The sequence below is a fragment of the Salvelinus fontinalis genome, unplaced genomic scaffold (assembly GCF_029448725.1).
Source record: "Salvelinus fontinalis isolate EN_2023a unplaced genomic scaffold, ASM2944872v1 scaffold_0339, whole genome shotgun sequence".
Taxonomy (NCBI): Eukaryota; Metazoa; Chordata; class Actinopteri; order Salmoniformes; family Salmonidae; genus Salvelinus; species Salvelinus fontinalis.
Window position 1 is genome coordinate 138,034 of NW_026600548.1, and position 14,467 is coordinate 152,500.

Genomic DNA, 14,467 nt, shown 5'->3' on the forward strand with positions numbered 1-14,467 from the left:
AAAACAATGATAACTAGCCTGAACAACAGTATGCAAGGCATATTGATATTTGAGAGAGACATACAATAAGGCATAAAGTGATTGCAGGTCATAGCTTCACCTCAGACAGTCTCAGGGTAAGGCTTAGTGAGGTGTTAACAGAGATCATACAGATAGATAAGAAAAGGGTATGTGAGAAGGGGGGAGAGAGAGAGAGAGAGAGCGCTGCCTGGAGTTCCTATTGGTCACTTCTCAGACCTGTCCACTCCCCCTCTTTACAGTCACTCTGGATATCACTCCATGTTAGACCAGGCTATGTTACACCATGACTTCACTCCAGGTTAGACCAGGCTATGTTACACCATGACTTCACTCCAGGTTAGACCAGGCTATGTTACACCATGACTTCACTCCAGGTTAGACCAGGCTATGTTACACCATGACTTCACTCCAGGTTAGACCAGACTATGTTACAGCATGACTTCACTCCAGGTTAGATCAGGCTATGTTACAGCATGACTTCACTCCAGGTTAGACCAGACTATGTTACACCATGACTTCACTCCAGGTTAGACCAGGCTATGTTACACCATGACTTCACTCCAGGTTAGACCAGGCTATGTTACACCATGACTTCACTCCAGGTTAGACCAGGCTATGTTACACCATGACTTCACTCCAGGTTAGACCAGACTATGTTACAGCATGACTTCACTCCAGGTTAGACCAGGCTATGTTACAGCATGACTTCACTCCAGGTTAGACCAGGCTATGTTACACCATGACTTCACTCTAGGTTAGACCAGGCTATGTTACAGCATGACTTCACTCCAGGTTAGACCAGGCTATGTTACACCATGACTTCACTCCAGGTTAGACCAGACTATGTTACAGCATGACTTCACTCCAGGTTAGACCAGACTATGTTACAGCATGACTTCACTCCAGGTTAGACCAGGCTATGTTACACCATGACTTCACTCCAGGTTAGACCAGGCTATGTTACACCATGACTTCACCCCAGGTTAGACCAGGCTATGTTACACCATGACTTTGATGTTGCTGATAATCTTTTCAGCGTCTGTCTGTCTGTCTGTCTGTCTGTCTGTCTGTCTGTCTGTCTGTCTGTCTGTCTGTTTACATGAACACTGAGCTAGTTGTTTCATTGACTCTCCCTGGCTAGAAGAGATGTGTGGTCCATGCTTTGCTTGATATATCAGTGGGTTTTAGTAACTTCATAATGAAACATTACGGGTTCACGGGTCATGTTCCTATCAGGTATCAAAGTAAGACCCAGATGTAGACTGTCGAAGTAACAATGTTTAATGTTCCAACAAGGGCAAGCAGAAGACAGGTCAAGGCAGGCAGAGGTTGGTAATCCAGAGGGAACAGAGGTACAGGTCAGGCTCAGGGGCAGGCAGAGTGGTCAGGTGGGCAGGCTCAGGGGTAGGCAGAGTGGTCAGGCAGGCAGGCTCAGGGGCAGGCAGAGTGGTCAGGCGGGCAGGCTCAGGGGCAGGCAGAGTGGTCAGGCGGGCAGGCTCAGGGGCAGGCAGAGTGGTCAGGCAGGCTCAGGGGTAGGCAGAGTGGTCAGGCAGGCAGGCTCAGGGGCAGGCAGAGTGGTCAGGCGGGCAGGCTCAGGGGCAGGCAGAGTGGTCAGGCGGGCAGGCTCAGGGGCAGGCAGAGTGGTCAGGCAGGCGGGCTCAGGGCAGGCAGAGTGGTCAGGCAGGCGGGCTCAGGGGCAGGCAGAGTGGTCAGGCAGGCTCAGGGGCAGGCAGAGTGGTCAGGCGGGCAGGCTCAGGGACAGGCAGAGTGGTCAGGCAGGCTCAGGGGCAGGCAGAGTGGTCAGGCGGGCAGGCTCAGGGGCAGGCAGAGTGGTCAGGCAGGCTCAGGGGCAGGCAGAGTGGTCAGGTAGGCGGGCTCAGGGGCAGGCAGAGTGGTCGGGCAGGCGGGCTCAGGGGCAGGCAGAGTGGTCAGGCGGGCAGGCTCAGGGGCAGGCAGAGTGGTCAGGCAGGCGGGCTCAGGGGCAGGCAAAGTGGTCAGGCAGGCGGGCTCAGGGGCAGGCAAAGTGGTCAGGCAGGCGGGCTCAGGGGCAGGCAGAGTGGTCAGGCAGGCAGGCTCAGGGGCAGGCAGAGTGGTCAGGCAGGCGGGCTCAGGGGCAGGCAGAGTGGTCAGGCAGGCTCAGGGGCAGGCAGAGTGGTCAGGCGGGCAGGCTCAGGGGCAGGCAGAGTGGTCAGGCAGGCGGGCTCAGGGGCAGGCAGAGTGGTCAGGCAGGCGGGCTCAGGGGCAGGCAGAGTGGTCAGGCAGGCTCAGGGGCAGGCAGAGTGGTCAGGCAGGCGGGCTCAGGGGCAGGCAGGCTCAGGGACAGGCAGAGTGGTCAGGCAGGCAGGCTCAGGGTCAGGCAGAGTGGTCAGGCAGGTGGGCTCAGGGGCAGGCAGAGTGGTCAGGCAGGCTCAGGGGCAGGCAGAGTGGTCAGGCAGGCTCAGGGGCAGGCAGAGTGGTCAGGCAGGCGGGCTCAGGGGCAGGCAGAGTGTTCAGGCAGGCGGGCTCAGGGGCAGGCAGGCTCAGGGGCAGGCAGAGTGGTCAGGCAGGCGGGCTCAGGGGCAGGCAGAGTGTTCAGGCAGGCGGGCTCAGGGGCAGGCAGGCTCAGGGGCAGGCAGAGTGGTCAGGCAGGCTCAGGGGCAGGCAGAGTGGTCAGGCAGGCAGGCTCAGGGGCAGGCAGAGTGGTCAGGCAGGCGGGCTCAGGGGCAGGCAGAGTGGTCAGGCAGGCGGGCTCAGGGGCAGGCAGAGTGGTCAGGCGGGCAGGCTCAGGGGCAGGCAGAGTGGTCAGGCAGGCTCAGGGGTAGGCAGAGTGGTCAGGCAGGCAGGCTCAGGGGCAGGCAGAGTGGTCAGGCGGGCAGGCTCAGGGGCAGGCAGAGTGGTCAGGCAGGCGGGCTCAGGGGCAGGCAGAGTGGTCAGGCAGGCGGGCTCAGGGGCAGGCAGAGTGGTCAGGCGGGCTCAGGGGCAGGCAGAGTGGTCAGGCGGGCAGGCTCAGGGGCAGGCAGAGTGGTCAGGCGGGCAGGCTCAGGGGCAGGCAGAGTGGTCAGGCAGGCAGGCTCAGGGACAGGCAGAGTGGTCAGGCAGGCTCAGGGGCAGGCAGAGTGGTCAGGCAGGCTCAGGGGCAGGCAGAGTGGTCAGGTAGGCGGGCTCAGGGGCAGGCAGAGTGGTCGGGCAGGCGGGCTCAGGGGCAGGCAGAGTGGTCAGGCGGGCAGGCTCAGGGGCAGGCAGAGTGGTCAGGCGGGCGGGCTCAGGGGCAGGCAAAGTGGTCAGGCAGGTGGGCTCAGGGGCAGGCAGAGTGGTCAGGCAGGCAGGCTCAGGGGCAGGCAGAGTGGTCAGACAGGCGGGCTCAGGGGCAGGCAGAGTTGTCAGGCAGGCTCAGGGGCAGGCAGAGTGGTCAGGCGGGCAGGCTCAGGGGCAGGCAGAGTGTTCAGGCAGGCGGGCTCAGGGGCAGGCAGGCTCAGGGGCAGGCAGAGTGGTCAGGCAGGCAGGCTCAGGGGCAGGCAGAGTGGTCAGGTAGGCGGGCTCAGGGGCAGGCAGAGTGGTCAGGCAGGCTCAGGGGCAGGCAGAGTGGTCAGGCGGGCTCAGGGGCAGGGACAGGCAGAGTGGTCAGGCAGGCTCAGGGGCAGGCAGAGTGGTCAGGCGGGCAGGCTCAGGGGCAGGCAGAGTGGTCAGGCAGGCTCAGGGGCAGGCAGAGTGGTCAGGTAGGCGGGCTCAGGGGCAGGCAGAGTGGTCAGGCAGGCGGGCTCAGGGGCAGGCAGAGTGGTCAGGCGGGCAGGCTCAGGGGCAGGCAGAGTGGTCAGGCGGGCAGGCTCAGGGGCAGGCAGAGTGGTCAGGCAGGCGGGCTCAGGGCAGGCAGAGTGGTCAGGCAGGCGGGCTCAGGGGCAGGCAGAGTGGTCAGGCAGGCTCAGGGGCAGGCAGAGTGGTCAGGCGGGCAGGCTCAGGGACAGGCAGAGTGGTCAGGCAGGCTCAGGGGCAGGCAGAGTGGTCAGGCGGGCAGGCTCAGGGGCAGGCAGAGTGGTCAGGCAGGCTCAGGGGCAGGCAGAGTGGTCAGGTAGGCGGGCTCAGGGGCAGGCAGAGTGGTCGGGCAGGCGGGCTCAGGGGCAGGCAGAGTGGTCAGGCGGGCAGGCTCAGGGGCAGGCAGAGTGGTCAGGCAGGCGTGCTCAGGGGCAGGCAAAGTGGTCAGGCAGGTGGGCTCAGGGGCAGGCAGAGTGGTCAGGCGGGCAGGCTCAGGGGCAGGCAGAGTGGTCAGGCAGGCGGGCTCAGGGGCAGGCAGAGTGGTCAGGCAGGCTCAGGGGCAGGCAGAGTGGTCAGGCGGGCAGGCTCAGGGGCATGCAGAGTGGTCAGGCAGGCGGGCTCAGGGGCAGGCAGAGTGGTCAGGCAGGCGGGCTCAGGGGCAGGCAGAGTGGTCAGGCAGGCTCAGGGGCAGGCAGAGTGGTCAGGCAGGCGGGCTCAGGGGCAGGCAGGCTCAGGGACAGGCAGAGTGGTCAGGCAGGCAGGCTCAGGGTCAGGCAGAGTGGTCAGGCAGGTGGGCTCAGGGGCAGGCAGAGTGGTCAGGCAGGCGGGCTCAGGGGCAGGCAGAGTGGTCAGGCAGGCTCAGGGGCAGGCAGAGTGGTCAGGCAGGCGGGCTCAGGGGCAGGCAGAGTGTTCAGGCAGGCGGGCTCAGGGGCAGGCAGGCTCAGGGGCAGGCAGAGTGGTCAGGCAGGCTCAGGGGCAGGCAGAGTGGTCAGGCAGGCAGGCTCAGGGGCAGGCAGAGTGGTCAGGCAGGCGGGCTCAGGGGCAGGCAGAGTGGTCAGGCAGGCGGGCTCAGGGGCAGGCAGAGTGGTCAGGCAGGCAGGCTCAGGGGCAGGCAGAGTGGTCAGGCAGGCTCAGGGGCAGGCAGAGTGGTCAGGCAGGCAGGCTCAGGGGCAGGCAGAGTGGTCAGGCAGGCGGGCTCAGGGGCAGGCAGAGTGGTCAGGCAGGCGGGCTCAGGGGCAGGCAGAGTGGTCTGGCAGGCAGGCTCAGGGGCAGGCAGAGTGGTCAGGCAGGCAGGCTCAGGGGCAGGCAGAGTGGTCAGGCAGGCAGGCTCAGGGGCAGGCAGAGTGGTCAGGCAGGCGGGCTCAGGGGCAGGCAGAGTGGTCAGGCAGGCTCAGGGGCAGGCAGAGTGGTCAGGCAGGCAGGCTCAGGGGCAGGCAGAGTGGTCAGGCAGGCGGGCTCAGGGGCAGGCAGAGTGGTCAGGCAGGCAGGCTCAGGGGCAGGCAGAGTGGTCAGGCAGGCAGGCTCAGGGGCAGGCAGAGTGGTCAGGCAGGCGGGCTCAGGGGCAGGCAGAGTGGTCAGGCAGGCGGGCTCAGGGGCAGGCAGAGTGGTCAGGCAGGCGGGCTCAGGGGCAGGCAGAGTGGTCAGGCAGGCTCAGGGGCAGGCAGAGTGGTCAGGCGGGCAGGCTCAGGGACAGGCAGAGTGGTCAGGCAGGCTCAGGGGCAGGCAGAGTGGTCAGGCGGGCAGGCTCAGGGGCAGGCAGAGTGGTCAGGCAGGCTCAGGGGCAGGCAGAGTGGTCAGGTAGGCGGGCTCAGGGGCAGGCAGAGTGGTCGGGCAGGCGGGCTCAGGGGCAGGCAGAGTGGTCAGGCGGGCAGGCTCAGGGGCAGGCAGAGTGGTCAGGCAGGCGTGCTCAGGGGCAGGCAAAGTGGTCAGGCAGGTGGGCTCAGGGGCAGGCAGAGTGGTCAGGCGGGCAGGCTCAGGGGCAGGCAGAGTGGTCAGGCAGGCGGGCTCAGGGGCAGGCAGAGTGGTCAGGCAGGCGGGCTCAGGGGCAGGCAGAGTGGTCAGGCGGGCAGGCTCAGGGGCAGGCAGAGTGGTCAGGCAGGCGGGCTCAGGGGCAGGCAGAGTGGTCAGGCAGGCGGGCTCAGGGGCAGGCAGAGTGGTCAGGCAGGCGGGCTCAGGGGCAGGCAGAGTGGTCAGGCAGGCTCAGGGGCAGGCAGAGTGGTCAGGCAGGCGGGCTCAGGGGCAGGCAGGCTCAGGGACAGGCAGAGTGGTCAGGCAGGCAGGCTCAGGGTCAGGCAGAGTGGTCAGGCAGGTGGGCTCAGGGGCAGGCAGAGTGGTCAGGCAGGCTCAGGGGCAGGCAGAGTGGTCAGGCAGGCTCAGGGGCAGGCAGAGTGGTCAGGCAGGCGGGCTCAGGGGCAGGCAGAGTGTTCAGGCAGATGGGCTCAGGGGCAGGCAGAGTGTTCAGGCAGGCGGGCTCAGGGCAGGCAGGCTCAGGGGCAGGCAGAGTGGTCAGGCAGGCTCAGGGGCAGGCAGAGTGGTCAGGCAGGCAGGCTCAGGGGCAGGCAGAGTGGTCAGGCAGGCGGGCTCAGGGGCAGGCAGAGTGGTCAGGCAGGCGGGCTCAGGGGCAGGCAGAGTGGTCAGGCAGGCAGGCTCAGGGGCAGGCAGAGTGGTCAGGCAGGCTCAGGGGCAGGCAGAGTGGTCAGGCAGGCAGGCTCAGGGGCAGGCAGAGTGGTCAGGCAGGCGGGCTCAGGGGCAGGCAGAGTGGTCAGGCAGGCGGGCTCAGGGGCAGGCAGAGTGGTCTGGCAGGCAGGCTCAGGGGCAGGCAGAGTGGTCAGGCAGGCGGGCTCAGGGGCAGGCAGAGTGGTCAGGCAGGCGGGCTCAGGGGCAGGCAGAGTGGTCAGGCAGGCTCAGGGGCAGGCAGAGTGGTCAGGCAGGCAGGCTCAGGGGCAGGCAGAGTGGTCAGGCAGGCAGGCTCAGGGGCAGGCAGAGTGGTCAGGCAGGCAGGCTCAGGGGCAGGCAGAGTGGTCAGGCAGGCAGGCTCAGGGGCAGGCAGAGTGGTCAGGCAGGCGGGCTCAGGGGCAGGCAGAGTGGTCAGGCAGGCGGGCTCAGGGGCAGGCAGAGTGGTCAGGCAGGCAGGCTCAGGGGCAGGCAGAGTGGTCAGGCAGGCTCAGGGGCAGGCAGAGTGGTCAGGCAGGCAGGCTCAGGGGCAGGCAGAGTGGTCAGGCAGGCGGGCTCAGGGGCAGGCAGAGTGGTCAGGCAGGCGGGCTCAGGGGCAGGCAGAGTGGTCTGGCAGGCAGGCTCAGGGGCAGGCAGAGTGGTCAGGCAGGCAGGCTCAGGGGCAGGCAGAGTGGTCAGGCAGGCGGGCTCAGGGGCAGGCAGAGTGGTCAGGCAGACTCAGGGGCAGGCAGAGTGGTCAGGCAGGCAGGCTCAGGGGCAGGCAGAGTGGTCAGGCAGGCGGGCTCAGGGGCAGGCAGAGTGGTCAGGCAGGCAGGCTCAGGGGCAGGCAGAGTGGTCAGGCAGGCAGGCTCAGGGGCAGGCAGAGTGGTCAGGCAGGCGGGCTCAGGGGCAGGCAGAGTGGTCAGGCAGGCGGGCTCAGGGGCAGGCAGAGTGGTCAGGCAGGCAGGCTCAGGGGCAGGCAGAGTGGTCAGGCAGGCAGGCTCAGGGGCAGGCAGAGTGGTCAGGCAGGCGGGCTCAGGGGCAGGCAGAGTGGTCAGGCAGGCTCAGGGGCAGGCAGAGTGGTCAGGCAGGCAGGCTCAGGGGCAGGCAGAGTGGTCAGGCAGGCGGGCTCAGGGGCAGGCAGAGTGGTCAGGCAGGCAGGCAGAGTGGTCAGGCAGGCAGGCTCAGGGGCAGGCAGAGTGGTCAGGCAGGCAGGCTCAGAGACAGGACAGGCAAGGCAAGGATCAAAACCGGGAGGACGAGCAAAAAGAGAACAGAAGCAGGAGTACGGGAAAACACGCTGGTTGACTTGAAAAACATCCAAAACGAACTGGCACAGAGAGACAGGAAACACAGGAATATATACAGCAGGGAAAATAAGTGATGCCTGGAGGGGGTGGAGACAATCACAAGACAGGTGAAACAGATCAGGGTGTGACAATTCCTCCACTGGAAGAGAAGCCATCATAAGGCAAACACACCACAAAACGGTCTGAAAAGTATACTGTTGTCACAAAATATAGACAGTCCACTTCCTGAAAATACAGAACACAGCATTAACTGTTCATGTCTATATCTCTTCTCTCTCTTGACTAAACGTGGGAACTCACTGTACTGTAAGTCACTTTAGATACAGACTCTACTAAGTGGCGTATAACCTATTTTATGCTATGTGTCTTGTTAGGGAGTTGTGTAGTGTTGTAATGGGTGTAGTTAGTGGCTGGTGCAGAATGTGAACAGGTGTTATGTCTCAAATTAAACACTACTCCCTATATAGTGCACTACTTTTGACCAGAGCCCATAAGGCTCTGGTCAAAAGGATTGCACCACATGTGGAATAGTATTTAGGACACAGCCTGTGTCTGGGGAAAACTCTGATCCACCTTAATACAGCAACAGCTGCTGGGGATCAGGTCTGCTCTATGGAAGAGCACTGCCTTGCCTTGCTTTGACAAACACACTATAGAGGGAGAGAGACATCGAGGGATCAAACAGAAAGAGAGAGACGGGCAGAAAGAGAGACAGAGGATGAGAGGGAGAGAGAGAGCTGGCAGGCAGGCAGTGTTTTTAGGGGTTTAGGGGTACAAATCTCTCCTTCATCTGTGGCTCTGATCACAATTGAACTGAACAAGCTCTGGAAACGCTAACATCTGAGTTCCTGCCTGCCCACCTGTTAGAGTAGGTGTGTGTGGGTGGGTGTGTGTGGGTGTCTGTGGGGGGGGGGGGGGGTGTCCTTGCGTCCATGTGTGTGTGTATGGTATAAAGTTTCCTCTATACAGGACACCGTGTGTGTTTGTTTGACCCTAGTGTAGTGAGTGTTGGGGTTAGAAGTGACATGGGGATTTGAACAGGGCCTGTCACACTGTGCAGCCATACATCATGTGTCCAGTACTAATCTCGTTCCCAGACACTTTCACCCAAAGTCTGGTGGACCAACGCATCAAACTCGGCCTTCGTTAGCCAATACAGAGAGCCGGGAGAAACTCCCGCCGCATAGACATTGGCTGAATCGGCATAATCTACCAACCAATCATTTTCTACGATGCCTTCCCCCTAACCCTATCCTGTACACCACAAGCACAGAGCTACTCTTTGCAGTCGTGTGATTCGCTTAAATTAAAATATGACAAATTCTTTACTCAGTAGGTCACTCCCACTAAGGCCAATTTTGAGTGGTTGATATCCTAGGTTTATATGTGCTGTGCACAATAGCCTGCAGGTGAGGTTAGTCCAGTGCCAACCTGATCCATAGATTTAGGGCAACATTCTGGTGCGAAGTGCAGAAAAAACCATAAACCTCATTATAATCTTGAAGTGTGATTTAATCTGAAAATGTTCTTCAACGATGTCCGTTATAAGGAGCGGATTATGTAAGGGATAATCAACGAGAGGCTGCGTGTTCTATGGAAAATAATAAATGACTTGGAAGGTGTGTTCCACGAACGCATAGAGCCCTGAGTTGATTATCTCTTATATACTGTACCATGGCTATAATTTAACACATTTGCCGCTCAAAATGTTTTCATTTGTCAGTAGAAATGTTTTCAATATCCACTGAAGTAGGAAGCAAGTTTACTAGATAGCTACAGTAGTTGCCTTGGTAACCAAACAGACTTGCTAGTTTAGCTAACCAAACCATCAGTCCTGGCTTGCTGTTATGAAAATCTAATTCAACAATGCCGATAATGTTTTCAATTCAACTTTTGCTGCCAAAAGCAGCATGGAACATAAGAATGAACTATAGCCATTGAATTCTACCGTGCTGATATTCTGTGCGTTATAGGGAAATAATGCACGCTCTAGAATGCCCTTCTATCTAATCAGAAACAAATATTTAACAATGCCATGGTCTAATTGAAAAAACGGAGCAATATATAAATAGTTTCCTCTTCAAAACACACATTGTTGAAGAAAAGTTTCATTCAATTCCCATGATAATGAGGTTTATGGTAAGTTTTCCACTTTGCAGTGCTCAGTGCTTTTGCAGCTATAGCCTGATCATGACTCTGGTGTTAACCATACCCACACTATGCAATAATCACTCTGTGTGTGTGTGTGTGTGTGTGTGTGGGTGTGTGGGTGGGTGGGTGGGTGGGTGGGTGGGCGGGTAGGTGGGTGGGTGGGTGGGTGGGTGACTCTGGTGTTAACCATACCCACACTATGCAATAATCACTCAGTGTGTGTGTGTAAGTCAGACCTGCAGATGGAGTTTGAAGAGCTGGTGTCCAGGACCAGGAGAATAAGTCTCAGCAGCACAGAAAAGCAGAAGAGAGGAAGCATTGCCAATGCTGACTCCAGGATGGACCGCAAGAGAGAGGTAAAACAGCAATATGGTACACTACGTTGATTCAGAGAGAAGTAACACAATTACCCATTTCTACTGAGCTGGGTCGAGCCAAGTCAAGCTAATCTGCACCAGGCTGGCCTGGTTATGCATCCACTGTAGTTGACAGAACCCTGCTGGAAAGAAAATATCTGAGCCAGAACAGTACTGTCTGGGTCGGCACCATAGTGTAAAAATGGCAAAGGTGTCAAAGTGTGTGTGTAGTTATCATGTGTACTTGTAATGTGTTGTGTGTTTAGTATTAGTTGTAATGTGTTGTGTGTTTAGTATTAGTTGTAATGTGTTGTGTGTTTAGTATTAGTTGTAATGTGTTGTGTGTTTAGTATTAGTTGTAATGTGTTGTGTGTTTAGTATTAGTTGTAATGCGTGGTGTGTTTAGTATTAGTTGTAATGTGTTGTGTGTTCCAGTCCCACTACATCGGAGCAGGTCCAGAGTTCCAGCATGTCCGTTTCAAGCCTTGTGGTCAGAGTCCTCTGGTGTCTCGTTACCTGCACCTCCAAGACATCCCTACACCCGCAGGATCTGACACCCGCAGGATCAGACGCACTGAGATCACCAACCTGACATATCCTTACACACACACACACACACACACACACACACACACACACACACACACACACACACACACACACACACACACACACACACACACACACACACACACACACACACACACACACACACACACACACACACACACACACACACAAAAACAAACAAACAAACAAACAAACAAACAAACAAACAAACAAACAAACAAACAAACAAACAAACAAACAAACAAACAAACAAACAAACAAACAAACAAACAAACAAACAAACAAACGGGGGCGCCGGGAAAATTAGGACGATTCTAAGGGCCTGTGACTGACAGGGGCCCTAAAAAATTATTAGAACATTAGGTTAAAAACAATATATATAAAAAATTATTAGAACATTAGGTTAAATTTTTTTTATATAAAATGATTAACCTATCATCCTTAATATAATATTTTATTTACAGAGCCTCTGTATTGCCTAACCCCCCTCTATTTACATGGAACGGTTCGGTCCTGCCCCCAAACCAGGGCCAAACGGTACTTGCTAGCAGTGAATTGCGGGTGAGGAGTGCCGGTGGAACATCATGTCTCAGCTTCCTAAAGAAAAATCTGGCTTACAAAAATGAAAAGAAAGACAGAAGAGAGAAAAGAAAGGGCGACGATATGTCACCCAATTTTTCACAAAGGAAGGTGGGTGTAGTCCGTGAGTGTTAGAAATTAATCTGTTAGCTTAGTCCATAGTGAAATCGGCTACTTTTGCTCCCCTAACATTAGTTACTTAATATCTTCACAGAAAATTCTGAGTGTTTACATTTCACTCTTTTAGCCCTTCATTTAATCAATGCAGCAAACCTTTAGCAAGCTATTCGTACTAAATCAGTTGTCCCTGCCCCTGCCTGGTGCCAGGCCCAACAGATGCCGCTTCAGGCTCAGCCCTGTCTCCCCATCCCCATACCCCTGAACCAGCCCTGTCTCCCCATACCCCTGAACCAGCCCTGTCTCCCCATCCCCATACCCCTGAACCAGCCCTGTCTCCCCATCCCCATACCCCTGAACCAGCCCTGTCTCCACATCCCCATACCCCTGAACCAGCCCTGTCTCCCCATCCCCATACCCCTGAACCAGCCCTGTCTCCCCATCCCCATACCCCTGAACCAGACATGTCTCCCCATCCCCATACCCCTGAACCAGCCCTGTCTCCCCATCCCCATACCCCTGAACCAGCCCTGTCTCCACATCCCTCTGAACCAGCCCTGTCTCCCCATCCCTATACCCCTGAACCAGCCCTGTCTCCCCATCCCTCTGAACCAGCCCTGTCTCCCATCCCCATACCCCTGAACCAGCCCTGTCTCCCATCCCCATACCCCTGAACCAGCCCTGTCTCCCCATCCCCATACCCCTGAACCAGCCCTGTCTCCCCATCCCCATACCCCTGAACCAGCCCTGTCTCCCCATCCCCATACCCCTGAACCAGCCCTGTCTCCCATCCCCATACCCCTGAACCGGCCCTGTCTCCCCATCCCCATACCCCTGAACCGGCCCTGTCTCCCCATCCCCATACCCCTGAACCAGCCCTGTCTCCCCATCCCCATACCCCTGAACCAGCCCTGTCTCCCCATCCCCATACCCCTGAACCAGCCCTGTCTCCCCATCCCCATACCCCTGAACCAGCCCTGTCTCCCCATCCCCATACCCCTGAACCAGCCCTGTCTCCCCATCCCCATACCCCTGAACCAGCCCTGTCTCCCCATCCCCATACCCCTGAACCAGCCCTGTCTCCCCATCCCCATACCCCTGAACCAGCCCTGTCTCCCCATCCCCATACCCCTGAACCAGCCCTGTCTCCCCATCCCCATACCCCTGAACCAGCCCTGTCTCCCCATCCCCATACCCCTGAACCAGCCCTGTCTCCCCATCCCCATACCCCTGAACCAGCCCTGTCTCCCCATCCCCATACCCCTGAACCAGCCCTGTCTCCCAACTGAAGAAGGAGGTGAGCGGCATTGTGTTGAATGACATGTCAGTTGGCATAATTGCAGGTACTGCAATACATTGAGGACAAGAATGTGATTCTCCAGTCAGGAAAAATCTCCCTTGACACAGAGGCAGCCAATATCAGAGCCTTAAAGAAAGAGGCTCTTAGAGATGGAAGGGAGTCTCTCCTGTCTGAGGCAACACTGATTTCTCCCCAAATGGATGTTGCACCTCAATTTAGCAAGGAACACAGCCACCAGAGGAAATGGAAGAGATTCCATGATGAGACCTCTCAAGAGGAGACAGCTCAGGACAGTGCAGAAAAGGTGTTTCGGAACAGTGTTTTTTACTGCTATAGACAACATCATAAGTGACTTGGACACTAGGTTCCACACCACTGCAAAAATTGTAGAATCATTTTCTAATGTTCTGAAAGTTGGGAAGATTAGTGAGGATAAAGTCGCTTCTGTTCCAACCACTGATCATGAGGTGTTCCAGAGATCTTACACCTGAGTTTCAAAATGAAGTAAGACACCTGAACACTGTATATGCTGCCACTTTCCCCCCTAACTTGTCCCCTCTTTGTCTCCTGAATGCAATTTGTAAAATGCAGCTGAAAAAGCATTTTTGGATAAGTGTGCATTGCTTTACGTATATTTTGCACACTGCCTGTGACTGTTGCTGGTGACAAGAGAGCTTTCAGTAAGCAAAAACTGATAAAAAACTATTTGAGGTCCACTATGTCCCAGGACAGGCTTTGCAGTCTTGCCATGCTGTCCATTGAAAGTCAGTTAGCTAGACTTGATCAGTGACTTTGCTAGCAAGAAGGCTCGGCGCTGGGCTCTTGGTGAGTAAGGCTGAGCAAGGGCCAGTGATAACTGTTAAATGGCATGACGATGGCTATTGGATCACTACACACATGATGCCCACAGGCTGAGAACCAGATGTGTCTCAACGTAATGGCTGGATTACCATAAAAGTTGTTGTGCACAATCAAGACCCCAAGTGGAAGAAACCTATTGATTTGGTGACCTCTTGACCTTTCCTGTAGCACCAACATCAGGCCTTTTCATTTTCATTTTGTTTTCCATTTTCCAGTTCCACTTTTACAGCAGCTTATTTTCTAGTTGGTATGTATAGTTAGTTCACAAATCTGCTGCTGATTTGATTATTTTGTTTGTTATATCATTCTATAGATGATAATGTTAATTTATTTTAATTGAAGAGGTTCATGTATATTGAAGTTTAAGTTTATTTTAAGTCATTCATGTTAAGAGCATTTTCCATTCAAGAATTTGATCATTATCTTTAGCACATTTCTTATAGAGGATATCAGTCTTGCATCAAATAGTCAATTCCACTGTATGCAGAATGTTGCATGTCTGCACAGTTATATTTTCACAGCTCATTGTCAGTAAATATCGTACAGTAAATATTGGACTACAAGAGAGTTGCAAAGGTAGAGTTATTTAAGGCTTTGAATGGGTCGATTGGGTTCTGGAGGTGTGTGGTTACAGCAAATGTGCAGGGTTGGTGTGGCCTGTGGTGGTGGGGCCCAATGTGATATATTTTCATGGGGCCCAAAATCCCTGGCGGCGCCCCTGCACACACACGCACGCACGCACAGACACACACACACGCACGCACGCACAGACACACACACACACACACACACACAGCACAGACACAAACACACACACACAT

The 14,467-nt window shown here is 56.6% G+C and overlaps 1 protein-coding gene across 1 annotated transcript in view; it reads left to right on the forward strand.

The window, feature by feature from the left end:
• The window catches only part of LOC129845697 (protein FAM227B-like), a 106,305-nt gene that overhangs the window by 89,615 nt on the left and 2,223 nt on the right, over window positions 1–14,467 (forward strand). The window contains exons 10-11 of the mRNA XM_055913581.1: window positions 10,098–10,219; window positions 10,655–10,810. Coding sequence (XP_055769556.1) covers window positions 10,098–10,219; window positions 10,655–10,810 — 278 coding nt within the window. The remainder of the gene's footprint in view (window positions 1–10,097; window positions 10,220–10,654; window positions 10,811–14,467) is intronic.